Source organism: Quercus robur, chromosome 4 (assembly GCF_932294415.1).
Source record: "Quercus robur chromosome 4, dhQueRobu3.1, whole genome shotgun sequence".
Classification (NCBI taxonomy): Eukaryota; Viridiplantae; Streptophyta; class Magnoliopsida; order Fagales; family Fagaceae; genus Quercus; species Quercus robur.
In genome coordinates, this window is record NC_065537.1 from 40,266,464 (window position 1) to 40,284,998 (window position 18,535).

Below are 18,535 nucleotides of genomic sequence, written 5' to 3' on the forward strand. Positions count from 1 at the left end.
AAAAAACATAGTATTGGAGAACATAACTTTAGAAAGGGATCAATTCCTCCATGTTTGCCAAAAAAAATATGATTAATTGTAGAGCACATCAGTTTACAGGTGGCTTTGGCCTATTAACATTTGTAGGTTTTGTGTAACCATATACATCTATACATCCATATTTATTTACTGATTCTTAGCCTGCATCTCTTTTTGAGTTTTGTTAAACACTTGTCCAGATTTCAATATTTACCTTCTGTTTCATTTTATACTAACAATTATATAGTTATGTACTCTTCTGCATGTTAGGTGGTTGGTTACCTGTTGAAGATTGGGATTCGGATAGCTCGCCATAACTATCTTGAAAGTGAACGCGTACTTGATTCTATTGTTGTGAGGAAAAAAAGTTGATGATTCACATTGTTGGATCACTGATAATTGCTATAAAGATTGAAAATATAAGGCTTCTGGTACTAATTCATTTTCAAATAACCCAATGCTTTGTCTTTAATTTTTGAAGTTCATCTGCAGTTGTGATATTGCTGTTTAATGTGGCACATGTATGCATACATATCTAAATACATATATTGTTCCTCTTTTACTAGTCACTAATTTTGGTGTTGTAATTTGTTGTGGGCATGCTTGTAGTAAGCATTTAAGTGATTTACTTTGTTAAGAAATTTGAATAGGAATTTTCCTGGTTTTATTTTTATTTTTTATAAGAGGATTTTTCCTAGTTTAGTCTGAATCAGCGAGTACTGAGGATATGTATCATAATAAAATAGAACAGTGGTAAAATCTAGGGCTCTTTTTTTTTTTTTTTTTTTTTAATAATTTTTTTTAATGTAAGAGTTACTTTGAATTGTAAATTTATACTAATTAAGTACACATGTTTTCATGCTTATATACATAAGCATTTTATTTTTGCCCCATAGCAAATGAAAATCATATTATTCAGGGTTCTTCCAAAATGTTTGAAATTTGTACCTGAATATTAATATATAATTTCATTATAATGAAAACAATATTAATAGAGAAAATACGAGAAGAGTGGAAAAAAAAAAAAAAAATCTCTTTTTGATCTTTCAAAATGTGCAAAATAATCAAATGCATTCCATTGGATTGTTGTGCCAAGTGCCAACTTTATAACATGCTCTCTAAATTGTAGAACATCATTTAATGCCTCAAATTGTTTATAGGTGAACCAATCCGAGCATCAATTATAGGTTCAAGAATGTTCTCTCTGTGTGCTAAGTTAAAACATTCAGTCCCTACATTGGGAAAGGGGCAAGCAGCATGTTGGTGACAACTGACAACCATTCTGGCATCAAACAGAAACATCAACAATTGCAGCACAAATGGCTCCAGATGAATAAGTTACTGAAACAACTAATACAGTGAAACATGAGTTGAGTAACCTCATGGAATGTGATGAAGTTTAATGGAAGCAGAGGTCAATGGTTACTTGGTTGTAAGAAGGGACAGAAATACAAAGTTCTTTCATGCTAGAGCTAGTTAGAGAAAGAAGAGAAATACCATCACATGCATACAAGGATCCAGCGGGTTATGGTAAGCTGTATTTTGTAATGCTCGAAACTTCTTGCCACACACACAAACGAAAAAGCATCTATGGTATTGGAAAATATAGCTAGAGTTTAGAAAGATTTCACAAACTAGAGAATCACGCGAATAAGATTCCAAGTCTAACACCTAGCCCACTATTTTTAGATATTCTTTAAGATAACTCATGGCTTACAAATACTAAAGGTGTCCACTCCTAACCAATGTGGGACACAAAACAAAAGTGTTTGAAACACACTTATCCACACTAACAAATAGTTATACCAAGTCAAGCATGTAACAATCTAATAAGTGAATGTCATATGAGAGGTTAGTGAGACCAACTTTGACAAAGGAGTACTATAAAATTGAATCATAGGGCATTTGCTCATTGGTTTGTTACATGGGTGACTCGGTATAACTGTTACAAGAAAGATGTTCTCATTTAAGGCAATTCTGTGTTGTAAAAGTTAACTATTTCACTCCTATTGCCCTGCCCCGCCCCCAGAAAAAAAAGTGGAAAGGGGGAAATTAAAAAATGAAGCAAAAAAAAGAGAGATGTTATGTCCACAACATTTTTACAACAAATTATAAGTGGTTAGTTGTTATTGATTCAAGTTTGAACTTAACACTAAGATTATTTTTTTACCCCAACAATAACAACCAGTAATAACCAGCCACTTAAGATTTGCTCATTGGTTTGTTACATGGGTGACTCGGTATAACTATTACAAGAAAGATGTTCTCATCTAAGGCAATTTTGTGTTGTAAAAGTTAACTATTTCACTCCTCTTGCCCTGCCCCGCCCCCAGAAAAAAAAGTGGAAAGGGGGAAATTAAAAAATGAAGCAAAAAAAGAGAGATTTTACGTCCACAACATTTTTACAACAAATTATAAGTGGTTAGTTGTTATTGGTTCAAGTTTGAACTTAACACTAAGATTATTTTTTTGCCCCAACAATAATAACCAGTAATAACCAGCCACTTAGGATTTGTTGTAAAAATATTGTGAAAATATTGTGGACATATCATTTCTCTTTACTTATTTGCTAAAAACTTTTTGCCTTTTGTCTTTGCTCTTTTACAAATAATCAAACTTGACTTTTTGAAAATAAGCTAGTTTTTGACTTTTTGTCACACATTTAACATAAAATCCACTAAAATCTATTTTTTGATAATTTTTGTTTCCTTTTGTCCTTTTCTTAAATTTTAGAGAAAATTTTCTTTAGCATGGAAAAACACATTAAAAAAAAGGGGTATTGTTTATGGAAAGGGTTTTGTTCCCAATTGGACAAGGTGAATGTGCGGGGTCATCTTCTTAATTCTTGAGAACACATTGTCCAAACAAACAAAACGGCAGCTTCCATGAGTTTTCTATGAAATGAATTAGGACTTACTTCTCACTTGTATTCTAATAAGTAGGATTTATATATCATCTTTATTGAAGACTTTACCTAATCCATAGGACTAATATGGTTCTTCTTTATTTCTCTTGTACGCATGATTTAAATAAGTAGTTTTTATTTATTTATTTAGAATAAAGTAGTTTTTATTTTGATTGTACTGAGGATGATACTAATCTTTTCTTCATCCGACAAGTCAGCAAATTTTTTTATCATATAAATATGTACCAGATAGAGTTGTTGGATTCCTAATTTTCAAATAGTTATCTTCTATTTGGGGAAAAAAAACTATTAAAGATAGAACAAAGTTTCTCTCCAAACTAGTTTGGAGAGAAATCCTTCAAACTTATCATATATCTTTTTTTTCGAGAGTGAATTTTGAAAATTTAACCGTTGAATTTCATGTTCCTTATATTCTTAACATGCCTATCAAATTTCGTTCAAATTGGATTTTATTTACTATGTGATCAATGCACTTATTTTTTATACACAATTTTAGATTACAAAAACTTGAAATTTTAACATTTATTTGATAACATAGCAATTGATCTTTGATCTTTTTGAAATTTTACAAGCATGAAGGATATAATAAGAACATGCAATTCAACGGTTAAATTTTCAAATTTCACACTCAATATAAAAATATACGATAAGTCTGAAGGGTTTCTCTCCAAACTAGTTTGGAGAGAAACTTTATTCTCTAATTTGGAGAGAAACTTTATTCTTAAAGGCATATTTGAGTTTGTATTATTTTATGTAATGGTGCAAGAGGCCACTTGTTGTTTAAAACTCATCAACATCTGACCTTAGACCCTATAGCTTCTAGTCATTGTAATTTACACTTCATCATATGAGAAAGACGTAATTGCCAAGACTTTATATCGTGAAATGTGAACATAGGCAGTTAAGCAAAATCACGTAACCATCTTGTATTCTTCCTTTCTTTTCCCATGTTCCACGCCTCTACATTATTTTTCCTTTAATTTCAACAACAACTAGAGGAACTTTCCTCATAGTTTGTACTTAGTACTTTGTAGCAAATGCCTGATCCAATGCGTTTCTTCGCGTTAAGGAAATGGCATGAGATTTGATTAAATATTTATGAAGATTTATAGCACAGTAACATATTGGTCGAATAAGGATTTGTTTGAGTACTGCTTATTTTGCTGAAAACTGAAAATATTGTAGCAAAATAATTTTTAAATATGTGAATAGTAATGTGGGATCCAGTTTTAAAGTTTTTTTTGAGTAAAATACTTGTGGGTCTCGTGAACAGTGCACAAGATCCATTGAACAGTGCATAATCACGTGAAAGACTCTTCTCCAAAAAAAAAAAAAAAAAAAGGAAGAAAGGAAATTGCCAAAACGCCAAACTAGCAGTTGTATCCAAACGGGTATTAAGTAAAATATTAAAAGTCAACGACTTTGCAAGGTAGTTTCAGCCAAAAACCAATAGTATGGCAAAGTCAAATGGATCAACTTCCCTGATCAAACCAAAAAGTGGAAGCATTGAACTACTACATCAATAACGTATGAATTACGAAAGTTCAAACTTCAAAGGGCCTTCTTATCTTAATAAATAAGTAGCACAACAATTTACCCTATCTTTTTTTTTTTTTACTCCGTCATAATTCAGTACACTAATTTTCAATTGATTGTTACATTTGACTTGTAAAATTTGGATTAAAATCAAAATGTTAGAGTTTCATCCAAATTAACTAATTTTGTATTGTTTTAGATTAATAAAATACTATAATGATTTGACCTTTTTTGTTATTGATAATTTGATAGTTAAAAAGGGGAGATTTGAATGCTTAGTGTCCCCATTAAAAAAACCAAAAAGTATAAATTGAGTTACAAAAATTTTGATATTAATTTGACTCACTTAAAATTTAGTCCCAAAAACGATTTCATTTTAGTCAATTAAAAAAATTTGTAGACTAAATTATAATAATATCATTTAACCATGTCACATGAAGATAAATTGTAATTTTTCCTATAACAATAATTAAAATATAGAGGATTGTTCCTATGCTACCGAATTCTTAATTAAATTTGTTATTAAAAAAAAAAAAGGTTACATTGGATACAATTCTCCCAATAAGCTTCAATAATTTGTATACAAATTTCTTTTGAGAAGATATATATTTTTTTAATTTGTTAAATTGTGAATAGTATACAAAAAGTGGTGTCATTGATTGATCAATCTAAAACTCAATATCAATCGGTCACCTCTATAAGTTGTAATAGAATTGTGTAGAATTAAAATTAAAGTATCCTGAATGTATTCTTTTTAACTATGACAACATTACAAAACATATCTCAAATACAAAATAATTAAATTAATAAATTAGCACTGTTTTTTTTAATGCAAAGTAATTAATTAATAGTATCTAGTAGCTAGTGCTTAAGGGCTGATATAGTCATATAGAGAACTTTGTAATTCAATTGATATTTTTAGGTATTTGTCAAAAAAAAAAAAATAATCTAAGTTTAAAATGGTGGGGATGATTTTGAGGAGGATGGAAAAAAAATATAAAAAGAAAGAAAAGAAAGGAAAATAAGAGAAAAAATGAAAGTGGAGAATCAAAATATTGAGTGTTTGGTTGAGAGAAGATGAGAAAGAGAAAAATGGTGAGGGATGGCTTTTTTTCTTTCAGACCCATCAAAACTTGACCCCCCCCAAATTAGAAAGAAAATGGAAAGAGGAAGACGTGTGCAATAAGTAAATTTTTGTCTTTTCCTTCTTTTATTTTTCCATTCCTCCTTTTATTCCACTGTTCGTATTTTTTTGCTAAACTTATTCCACTGTTCATTTTTGTTTGGGGTGCTCAGCTCACATTTTGTCTGTTTCTTTCTTTTTGTTTTTATTGGTTTTCTTCATTCTTGTTTGTTGTTGTTGTTGTTTTTTTTTTTTTTTTTTTTTTTTTTTTTTTGTTTTTTTGTTTTTTGTTTTGGATCCTTTTGGCTTGTTCTTTTAAAATATTAAAAAAAGAAGAAGAAAGTGTCCATACATAATTTTTTAATAAAAAAAATGTGTATAAAAAATTGCGTTGCCTTTTGCTTTATTTAATAGGAATATAATTGTGAATTAATATTAACTTTATTTTCTATATTTTTTCATTTCTTCACATTTCCATCATTCCAACCAAACACGTATGAGGAGAAATTGAATCTTTTCTATCTTTTTTTTATTTTTAATCATTTCACTTTTTTACTCCTTCAACCAAACGGATGGTAACTATCCTTGTTTTTTTTTTTTTTTTTTTTTGGTTGTTGAAAAAAATAATAATAAAAGGACTTATGGGTGGATGACCGAATTAGATTTGTGGAAGAAGGAACAACGTCCATACCATTTTAGAGTTTAGACCATTGGAAGTGGAGAATCAGAATATTGAGAGCTACTACCATCACCATGATTCTTGAAGTTGTGTTTATTATGGCAATTATGTCCAACTCTCGCTTTTAAATTTTGATAACATTTTATTATTGACACAACATCAAATCAATTAGGTCTCCAAAAAAAAAAAAAAAAAAATCAAATCAAATTTATCACACGTATTTGAGCAGTAAATTTTGACAACATTTTAGGATCATGTACAATTTATCTAACCAATTATCATTAGCTGCATTCATCTTTGTGGCTGACAATATGTAATATTTTCACAATAAATCTTAAGTGGCTAAGTGAAAATTTGTTATTAATGAATAAAAAAATATGTTAATAGTGAGTTTTTTTTTTTTTTTTTTGAAATAAATGGTGGACTTAGTTTTAAACCAATAATAATTTATTATTTAGGATTTGTTGTAAAATTATTGTGAAAATATTTTGAACGTAGAATTACTCTTGTTCCTGTCTATGAGTATAATATAAGAGTACTTGCATAAGTCCATGCAAAATGGCTAAAATGAAAAATTTTTGGCCAATCAACCTTAAAAATACCCACATTAGTATGTGTAAAATTATTCATCTATGCTACAATTTCCATTTTAGCTACATTAACTATGTAAATTTATATGACTATTGTAATTATGTTTTTACATTTTCTATTCATTCTATACCTTTTCTCGATGATAAAGAAAGAGAGTAAATGGTGTTGTGATGTGTAAAGAGAAAGAAACAATTAAAAAATTACGAATTTACACGACTATTATAATTGTGTATTTTTGCATTTTTTTAATCATTCTTTGTGTTTCTAAAAATGAAGAAAGAGGATGAATGGTGTTGTAATACGTGAAGAGAAAGAAAAAATTAAAAAAAAAAAAATTCTTATGCTAAAATAAATTGAAATTTTCACGCAGCCTGAAATCTCTTAGAAAAAAAATTATAATCTTTATGTTAGAACTTTTTTTTTTCCTCTCTCCATGCCATTGTAGGAGGCAAAAATTTGTCAAGCCAATTACAAAATGCCACATCAAAAATTTAGTGATAAATTCTAAATTAATATATCGTTAAATTAATTAAATCAAATGGTGACATGTGTCATCCAAATTGACATTATATTGGCATATTAAAATTTGACATGTGTCATTTAACTCACAAGATAAAGATAAATTTCCTATTCAAAATTAATGGATAATTATCTTTATTGAAATAAATAAATAAATAAAAGATAAATTTCCTACTCAAAATTGATGGATAATTATCTTTATTAAAAATAAATAAATAAGATAGAGATAATTATTTATCTTTGTTGATTATTATCTTTATCAAAATATGATCTTTATCAAAATAGATAAATAGAGATAATTATCTATGTATTTTCAAGCATATCAACTCAAAGTGGAGCTTATCCTTTGAAACCACTATAAATACATGACATTCCCTTTCATTTTTGACATGAAGTTTTCAAGAAGCTCAGGTTTTGGAGAAATTCTATCTCAAGAATCTTTGAAGAACATTTGAAGGACTTGAAGAACTTGAAAGACAACAAATCTCTAACAAGCTCAAAGCCAAAGATTTGTTGTGAAGACCACTTGATCCATCTTCCAACCAAATTGAAGAAAATTTCATGTTCGAGTCAAGACCACAAAGAAGATAGAATCAGAGGAGCACTTTTTGTAAAAGAGTCAAAACAGAGATTGTATTCACTACTTGATTAATACAAAATTATATTTGTGGAACGCCCTTTTCAATTTGTTTGATTTGCTACAATTGAAAGATTTTGTATTTACAGTTGTTGAGGTCTAAAAAGTCACAATATTGCACCAAGACCCAAAGTGGCATAGAGAATTGAATTCCATAAAAATAAAATACTTGAGCCTGTAATAAAGAAAAAGATGGTAGACCCAAATCCATTAAGGGTTTTGAGGAGGAACCCAAACTCACGAATGGGTAAGCCTTAGAACTCATTGAATGAAGGGAAGAAGAAAAGCCCAGCACGCCAAGGTCAGAAAATCGCTAGAGAGTCCAGTGGTAAGAACTAGGCTGGAATACTTGGGGAATGCCAGGAGCTTGGGATTCTCGGGACGTGCAGGAAAGCCAGGGTTGGATTAAGATAGTTCAAAGGGGGTGTCAAGAAACACAAGAAACAATAATAGATATGCCCTTATCAGCCACCCAATGATGTAGAAAGGAATTAAAAGGCTTAGGAACCAACAATTCATGAACAAGGGGTTGGTACTTCGAGGAACCCAGAAAGAAGAATCATGAAGGGAAATGGCTGAGAAACTTTCAACCTGGCAGGAAGAAATTAGCTCACTTGGGAAAAATGACAAAGGAAAAGGCAGTCAAAAGTTGAGTTTGAAAAGGTGGGAACTAGAAACCTTGAAAGGAGAAAGACCTAAGGTTAGCTCTTTAAGACATACCAGAATAAGGTAGTAGAAGGCTTTTGAGGAAGAAACTCCAAAAGAAGAAAATAATAAGGAATGAGGAAGGGGCCAGCCACCAATGTTGCTGACATAACATTAGTTTTGGTACCTAGGGGAGTAAATGGAAGGAATCAGTGGTACCCTGGGAACCCTAGGATGACACTATGTTGAGGGCCAAAATTTCACAAGAGAGCCCATTCCATGAAAAGTAAGGAAAGACCATGGGTCTTAACAAAAGAATGCACAATTCATGAAGTTAAGAAGAACCATGAAGGCCCAAAGTCCCAAAAAAGAAGAAAAAAGAAAGAAATGATAATAATAATAAAGAAAAAAGAAGAGGATCTCGGTCAGGTCAGAGGACATGTAGCAAGGATCCCGATCAAAGGATATGCAGCAAGAAGAGCATTAAGGCCTTAGGACCTTGGTGTGTCCTTTTGAAGCCTTGAGAAGAGGACCTTGGCTAACACATGGAAAAACCAAGATGTATGCAAAAAGCCATTAAAAATCTAGCAAAAACCAGGTATTATCTTTGTAACCCATGGTCCAAGCCCGTGGGATCCCAAATAGATAGTAAAGGGGAAATGGTTTGGTCAGTAGGAGAGTGATTTCTGGTGAAAGGAGGATCCCGAGGGTTTCCCTTGGTTCATATATTTGCTTGGAATGCATGAATCAATGGAAAACTCAGTTCCCCCATGTGCATGACATCTCCCCACAATTTCCTCTCAATTGCCAATTTCAACTAAAATTGTCATCAAGTACATTGAGTAGCCCACCTACTGTTTTAACTTTCCAAGAAAGAATCTTTCATTTATAACTAAAACCAAATGCCCCTTTTGAGTTATAATTGCCTAAATAAGTTAAATCTCTACCCAATGCACATTTTTAGGTTCCAGAGGACATGGTTTTACCTAGCAGATTTGGGACGTCCTCGCCCAGGGTACTAGACCATGTCTACTATAAAAGGAATACTAAGACATAGTAGCAAGGAGGGGAAGAAAAATGGGGATTTAGAGGGATAGTTCAGAGGTTCAAAAGATATATTCTTAGAGCTTTAATAGCCCAGCAAGAAAGAAAAAGAAAGAAACAAAATAAGAGAGCCAAGGTGAAGGAATTTGTTCCATTTCCTTGAGATCATTCAAAATATCACTTAGCCTCCAAAGAAACATATGGCAAAACATGCACACATCAGATATCACTCTCCCACAAAATCCTCCTCACCTAACTATCTTGGAAGGCAATACCCAAGCAAAACTACTTAGACTTGAGTTCCAAATCCCACAAGTCTTGTGCAAAAGCACTAAGTCTGTGAGAATGGGGGTCAGGATCCTTGTGGCTGACTCATTCTTATGAAATTCATCTACATATATGTATATGTATTAAAATGTATATCATAATCTAAGAAACTAACAATTATTTGAAGATATATTTATTGTATAGTGTGTTTTTATGTAGGACCTATAGAGGTAAAGGGAAAGGACAAAACTTTATCGTATAATAAGCATGGAGAAAGATCATATAGTTCAGAGAATTAGCATTCTGAGATTACAGGCCTAGTACGTCCGGGGTACCATGACAGTACGCTCAGGATACCAAGTGAATAAACTCTTTTAAATGTTTACACAATAAAAGATAAGCCTTAAATATTCTATTTCAATCTCTTTCTCATTGTGAATATTATGAATAATTATTTTACTTGTTTCGTAAGAGTAAAGGGTCATTTTATGACACTAAAACACTTAATAATGATATTTTATTGCTTAGGAGGAATCGCATTTTTGCCTTAAGGAGTTTTATGTGACTCGCGCACAACTTGATTTGTAATCAGCCTCATTTAGCTGCGGTGAACCAAGGCCAGTCCACCAAAACAACAAGTAAAGGGCGTAGGATCCTTGTTTCTACTTAGGCTTGGGTACTGTCCAAAAAAGGACCCGTTACACACTATAAATAGGGGAAGCAGCCAACAGTGAAGGGCATTTAGCAACAATAAATTAGAATAGAATTATTGAGAAAACTCTGTTAGAATTCAAAAAAGGAAAAAAAAGAGAGGGAAATATCACCCGGTATCCTCAAATAGCTACTAGAGAACACATTCGGATTCAAAGGGATTCAAATTTTGCAAGCTTAGAGGCTTGAAGATCCATCTAATTCTGTGATTTTTGAACTTATTTGGACCTTGTAACACGTCCTAGTGAGCATAATGTATTACACAATTAAGAAAGTAATGGAATATTTCACATTGTCTTAAGGGCCCCTAACGTTTATTTTGTGTTTTTCTTTACCACATTACCCCTTTATTGTTTCTTGCTGTTCAATGCATATTTTTCTTGTTTGCTAGCATGTATGTGTTGTAAGATTTGTGTTCTGTGCACCATCTGGTTTGTAATCAGCCCATTTAGCTGTGGTGAACCAAGTCCATTCCCTTAAAACAACAAGTAAAAGGTCCAGGGTCCTTGTTTCTAGTTAGGCCTGGGAACCGTCCAAAAAGGACCCAGATAACAGTCGTGTTTATTTTTATATAAAAAATAAATTGATGCGAATACTCTTAAATAAAACTAGCTTCATCATACACACTCCGCATGTGTGATGAAGCTCTTTTAATTATTTGTTTTGAGTTTAATGTAATTTTTCAATTTGAATTTATCTATTATTAGTGAGGTTATACAAGAAGGAATTTTTAAAAATCTAAAATTTAGAATTTTGAAAATGAGTAAATTACTCGATTTAGCGTGTGCTAGCTAGTTTTTAGAAAAAAAAATGTATCAAACGTATGTGAGATATATTTAAATAAATAAAGAGTGTGTGCTAATTTTTAGGAAGTTTCTCGAGTAGTTTTTTTGTTTTTGAATATTTTTGAATTACACTCTTAACCTTATTTTTTTTTTTAGGAATAAAAATTATCTAATTAAATTAGGAGTATTTTTAATATTTTCTGAAATCATAACTAATTTTTTGAATCTTCTTCATACAAAGAGATCATTATCTGTATCTATACGTCTATACTATTATTTAAGGGGCTTCCCCTATTTGGATTCCTCATTTTTTAGTTCAAAAATGCCCCTGCACCCCTATGTTTAAGTAGAGACAAAACTAAAGTACAATTCAGTAAAAATGCAACTCTAACTCCCACTAAAACATTGCCTAAAAAATAGGACCACTATTTTATTATTTTTCAAATTGATTTATTCACTTATGAATTAGATTTTTAAAATATAAATTATATATATAATAAAAAAAAACACAATTTTATTTTACAAAATAGGACCACTAAAAAAAAAAAGCCTCATCAGCGCGTGTGATGAGGCTAGTCTATACTATTATTTAAGAGGCTTTCCCTGTTTGGATTCCTCATTTTTTTGGGTTAAAAAATACCCCTACACCTCTATGTTTAAGTAGAGACAAAATTAAAGGACAATCTGGTAAAAATACAATTTTAACTCCTACTAAAACATTGTCTAAAAAATAGGGTCACTCTCCTGTTGATTTTTAAACTGTTTTATCCACTTATAAATTAGATTTTTAAAAGAAAAATTATATATATAAAAAATAAAAAAACACAAATTTTGTTTTACAAAATAGGACCACTAAAAAGAAAAGTCTCATTGCAAGCGCGTATAATGAGGCTAGTAAATATGATGTATTTGAAAATGGCACACATGATCCTATAGCTTTATTCGAGAGGAATAAGTAGATGCGTCAACCCCACACATACCAATAAATTTTTGATGGTAAGATGCGTAGAGGTACTAATAAATTGAATGATAATGATATGCTTAACAAAACATCTATACTATTATTTAAGGGACTTCTTCTGTTTGAATTTCTCATTTTTTAGTTCAAAAATACTCCTATACTCCTATTTTTAAGTAGAGACAAAATTAAATGATAATTCGGTAAAAATGCAACTCTAACTCCTACTAAAACATTTCCTAAAAAATAAGACAACTTTCCTGTTATTTTTCAAATTGATTTATTTACTTATAAATTAGATTTTTAAAAGAAAAATTATATATATATATATATATATATATAAAATTAAAAAAAAAAACACAATTTTTGTTTGACAAAATACGACCACTACAAACAAAAAAGTATCAGCATAAGCGCATGATAAGACCAGTAAATATAATATGTTTGAAAATGACACACACGATCCTATAGCTTTATTCGCGAGGAATAAGTAAACGCGTCCCACGCGTACTAATAAATTTTTGTTGGTAAGACGCGTACGGGTACATATAAATTGAATGATAAGCTTAACAAAACAAAAAAAAGAAAAGAAAAGAAAAGAAAAAGTACAAGGTAAGGAAAAGAAGGTGTTTGTGGTGCAGTTGAAACAACCTCTGGAAAATGAAAAATCTGAGATCACTCTCGGATTTGTAAATTGCAATCAAAGCACTATTCATTCAACCAAGGCAACTGGGTCAGCCCTTTCTCTCTCCCTTCTTTTTTATGTTTCACAAATTTCCATTCCTTTGTTGTGGTTGATGTTATTATTATTATTGTATGTTTTCTTCTTTTGTACTATGATCAAATACATTCAAGAATTCCTGTAAAAAAAATTCAAGAATTATCTATCTTTAAAGGGGATCTGGGTATGTTTCTATGTAAGGAATCGTATCATTATAAACACATTAGTTGATGCCACATAATTTGGATTTTGTGATTTTGATAGACTTTTCCCATAATATAATGGGTTCCAGTTTCCCCATCTGTTGAATAAGGCACTTACACAAAAAAGAAACTAATTTGACGGCAAATAGCAATCTTTATGGAGTAAACCCCATAAAATGTCAAATCTTTTGGTATTTTTCATAAAATAATAATAATAATAGTAATAACTGATGAGCCCATTTGCCTGATCGTGTGTTCTTGTTTGTGTGACATGAGTATATTTTGTAAATGGGTGAATTTTGTTCATTAGTTGTTGTTATTTTGTGTGATCTTCGGCTGTTTTTGGATTTTTTTTTTGATGAAAGTATGCCCGTGTGCTCCCCCCAAATCAAAATTTTGGGAAGAGTCTGAACCCAAAAATTTTCAATTATAAATCAATACTATTTGCAGTAAGAAAGAGGAAAGAGGTAATATTCAACTTCTTGGGTTGTTTCTATCCAAGAAAAAAAAGGGTGGCCTATTAATCGCCTCTCCTATGCCTCGCAAAAGTGGGAGCTTTATGCGCTGGGTATGACCTTTTTTGTATGTTTTAAGTAAAGAAGTGCATGACTGGGATGTCACCGGTATTTTATCTTTCCTTTTTATGCTTTGCTTGATTTCTTCAAGAAGAAGAGAGAATGTTCAGAATTGCTCAACTAATTGTGTGTTTGGATAGTGCTGAAAAGCACTATCCTGTGTCTGCATTTTTTTTATGGGGAGAAACGCGTTTCAGCAAAGCCAATGCACTTCCGGGCATGGGACCCACAAATCTCTTTTTTCGTTACAACTCTCATTAAAAATAGGTCTCACGGTACTATTCACACATTTAAAAATTATTTTGCTACCGTGTTTTTAGTTTTCAGCAAAATAAACGGTATCCAAACATACCCTAAGTCTTCGTTTTGCTATTTTCTTTTCTCTTATACTTTCACTAAACAAAATAGTCTTGATCTCTTAAAACATTTATGGACTTCCTCCCATTTGATTGCTTTAGTTGAAGTACTTGTTTTCGTTTGTGTGTGTGGATAATATCTCAATTTCACATTGGCTTTAACAGCCTATTTTTTGCAATTTTGTAGAATAAATTCTGAGTTGAATAAAAAATGGGAGGTGGCAAGGATAAGCATGGTCATGACTCTGATGACAGAGGGATGTTTTCACATCTTGCTGGATATGCTGGAGGATACTACCCTCCACAAGGCCACTCTTCACATGGATATCCTCCACAAGGACACTCTTCACATGGATATCCTCAACAAGGGTATCCTCCACAAGGATATCCTCCTCAAGGATATCCCCCACAGGCCTACCCACCAGCTGGATATCCTCCCCCAGGTGGATACGCCCCCGCTGGATATCCTCCCCCTGGTGGTTACCCTCCACCAGCCTATCCTCCCCCAGGTGGTTACCCTCCACCATATAGCTATCCTACTCCATCAGCTCCTCCATATCATTCAGGTATATTTAATCTCCTCTCACCTACAAAGCATGAATGCATATGATATGTATATTTTATATGCATGCATCAGGATATGATGGGATATGTATTGAATATTTATCCTTAAATAAGAAAATTAATGTTGTTCTCACGTATATGGTGGGATATGATAGTATATGGATGAGATACAGAATTGGATATGTTTGGGATAAAACCTTATTTTTCTTATTAAAAAAAGGGAGGTTATATTTAAAAGAACAACATCTAGTGTTTTAGAAAGTTAGAAACCTTAATAAGTCAAAAATATATCTGAATATCAAATACGGGCCATGGATTATTTGTTCTTTTGTTGTTTATGTCTTCTAAATCTGTTTCGTCATTTTATTTTAGGTCTTTCAATATATGTCATATATCTTTCTAACTAAATCTTGAATAATGTTATGGGTCTAGTTAATTGGTAAAGTCTTTTGTCATCAAATAAGATATCTGGGATTCGAATCCTACCTACACCAAAAATCAATTACTGTTTTGGCCTAATGATAAAGAGCGATTATCATGAAATAGACGCCATAGGTTAAAATTCTATTGTATCTAAAAAAATCTTTGTATAATGTTCCATCCATCTCATTTTCTTTGTCCGCTATTATATTTTGGGATGTTCCCAAACATTGCCCCCTTAGAAAGGTCAATGAAAACATTTTAATAACTTCCGTAATATGCCATTTATTTTGTTGAAAAAGTTAATGCATTTTGTCTCACTTATTTTTCTTATATGCGAATCTCAATCCTCATTTCAGTCTTAGAGGACCTTAATGGTCCATCCTTTCTTTCTGTTGTTACAAATGTAGCAGAAAAGGGCCAGAGGGTGCTCTCTTCCTCTGATGAAAGCCCAAAGATTTTATTTAGTTGGTGTCCTTATTGGTAATTTAAGAATCTTATGAATATATTATATCTGATGAAAAATTCATCATTGTAGTATGATTCCTGATGTTGGGTATGTTACCATTCAATTTTCCCACATTAGCACTGAAAGAAAAATTAATTGACTTTTGAATAGGCCACAAGCATTTAATGGAGTGCTTTCAGTCTCCTGCTCTACCGGCTTGTATATGTAATATATTAGCCAAATGGAACGATATCTTATAAATGCTTTATAAACCTCAGAAGAGATAAGTTTGGTAGTAGAGTTGTAACTACCATTTCACTTTGTTCATGGTGATTATTGCTGATAGATAATTCTCACAGGGCATGGACCTGGCATGGGAACATTGCTAGCAGGGGGTGCTGCAGCTGCAGCTGCTGTTTATGGTGCTCACCAGCTCTCACACGGTGCTCATCATCTCGGACATGGGGGTCACCATGGCTTTGGTCACGGAAAGTTTAAACATGGCAAGTTTAAGCATGGGAAATTTGGCAAGCGCTGGAAGCATGGCGGGTTTGGAAAGCATAAGTTCAAGAGATGGAAGTGATATGGGCTAAAGGCATATGTAATGGTTTGAGCTCAAGGTTTTAACTTTCATTATTGAACAGGGGAAAGATTGCAGCATTGTCTATTTGTCTTTCTAGCATTACCTTAAATGGGTTCTGAATGATTTTTTTTTTTATTATTTTTTATATATATATATATATATATATTTTAAATCTGTTTCTCTTGTGAAAATGTCACAGCTATTGTTTATGTGATTGCGATTTCTCTTTTTTTTTTTTTTTTTTTTTTTTTTTTTTTTTTTTCCAATTAAGATATGTAAATGTGTCTCATGAAAAAAGAAAGTTCAATTTGGTTATTGGCTTTTCTGCTACTTGGGCAAGGCCTCAATTGCAGCCGGCCTTAGTTGCTCACCTGTAATTTTCTCAAGAGAAAAATATAGGTAGTATAACTTGGAGCAAAGTTGGCTACAAACTTGGTTGTAGCTAATGGTTATAACTCCATCTAATATTTTTTTAATAGCTATATATTTTGAAAATCAAATTGTTAAATTGAATGTCCTTTATATTCTTAACACGTATGTCAAATTTTGTGTCAGTTATATGTTATTTATTGTTTGATTCATAAACTTACTTTTAATGCATAATTTTATAATACAAAAATTTAAAATTTAAATACTTGATTGATAATATATCTATGGGTTTTTAATCTTTCTGGAAATTTTGTAAAAATGAAGAATATAAGAAGAAAATGTAATTGAATTAGAGATTTTTCAAAATTTACATCTATTAAAAAGATATTGAGTGGAATTATAATTAAATTTTATCCTGACTTTAATGAGTCTACACTAAATATAGAGTTGTCTTCTTTCCACCTAAAGCTTAAAAAGGATATTGAGTGGATAGTTAAATTTTATCCTAACTTTAATGAGTCTACACTAAATATAGAGTTGTCTTCTTTCCACCTAAAGCTTAAAAAGGATATTGAGTGGAGTTACAGTTAAATTTTATCCTAACTTTAATGAGTCTACACTAAATATAGAGTTGTCTTCTTTCCACCTAAAGCTTAAAAAGGATATTGAGTGGAGTTACAGTTAAATTTTATCCTAACTTTAATGAGTCTACACTAAATATAGAGTTGTCTTCTTTTCACCTAAGTCTACACTGAATATAGAGTTTTCTTTTTCACCTAAAACTTAAGAAGGCTTGAGTGCAATAGTCAAATACTATTTCTTAGAAAGTCTCAACTCTTGTTGTGCTCCTTTAATTAGCTGTCTGCATGAAAGTAGTACCTACTTAGAAAGAGGTATTATCTAGCATATAGTGTTTGTCCAAGTTTGCTTAATAGATTTGTTAAAGCAAGTGTTGAGAACTGTACCTTTTTCTTCTGGCTGAGCAAATGCAGTATATATTGTTGAGAAGTAAGGCCTTTCCTATCCATACCGTAAATTGTAATGAACATTAGCTTGTAATTTGTGTTTACACATGAGGGCATTGAAAAAGCAATGATCAATAGGTACTCTAATATTCTTAGAAAACAAGTTGCATAAAAGATTTACATATAGAATAACTAGTGCAAAAACTTGGGTACAATACCTTAGGTTAGGTGCAATTCACCCAATTTTTGTCTTATAATTCAATTAGTGATAATAAAAAGGATTAGTTAAAAATCAAAGAAATTACCCTTAAAAAAGAGTTCGAGCATCCTTTACGATTTGGTTGATAAAAACTTTGCTAACCAAATGACATAAGACTTTTGTTGTCAAAATACTCAAAACTGATGTTGATGGAAGAATATCATGGTATTGATAGATTAAGCTATTGTTCTAGATCTAAAAGAAAAGCAGAGGATCAATTGCAAATTTCCACTTGGACTCCTTGCAGCTGAGCCAAAATTCTTTCTTTTTCTTTTTTTTTTCATAGAAAATATTCTCAAATGAGTTTCTCTTCCATATTTTCGATAATGTTGAAGGTGGGAATTTTTTGGAATAAAAGTTCACGGAGGGATGAAAGATATTAGTAAATGACAAAAAATGACTCCAAAAGTTAGCTGTAGTAGAGAAAGAAAAGAAAATTTTAAAAGCCATATGGTTTCATAAAAGAAAGATTTAACACTTTAACATGGGTTTAAGCTAGGTTGCGCGGACATTGACGTTGGTATGGGTACGATACGGGTATGGGTACAGAGGTACGGCAATTCTTGAAAAGCAAGGGTACAACATGTCAAGAGTATGTAAATTAATTAATTAATATAAAATATTTTTAGACAA

The 18,535-nt window shown here is 31.5% G+C and overlaps 1 protein-coding gene across 1 annotated transcript; it reads left to right on the forward strand.

The window, feature by feature from the left end:
• Window positions 1-13,000: 13,000 nt before the first annotated feature.
• On the forward strand, window positions 13,001-16,527 carry LOC126721701 (glycine-rich protein A3). Its single transcript, XM_050424761.1, has 3 exons — window positions 13,001-13,172; window positions 14,482-14,860; window positions 16,086-16,527. The coding sequence occupies exons 2-3, from the start codon at window positions 14,506-14,508 to the stop codon at window positions 16,307-16,309; spliced, it is 579 nt and encodes a 192-aa protein (XP_050280718.1). The 5' UTR covers window positions 13,001-13,172; window positions 14,482-14,505; the 3' UTR covers window positions 16,310-16,527.
• Window positions 16,528-18,535: the final 2,008 nt, after the last annotated feature.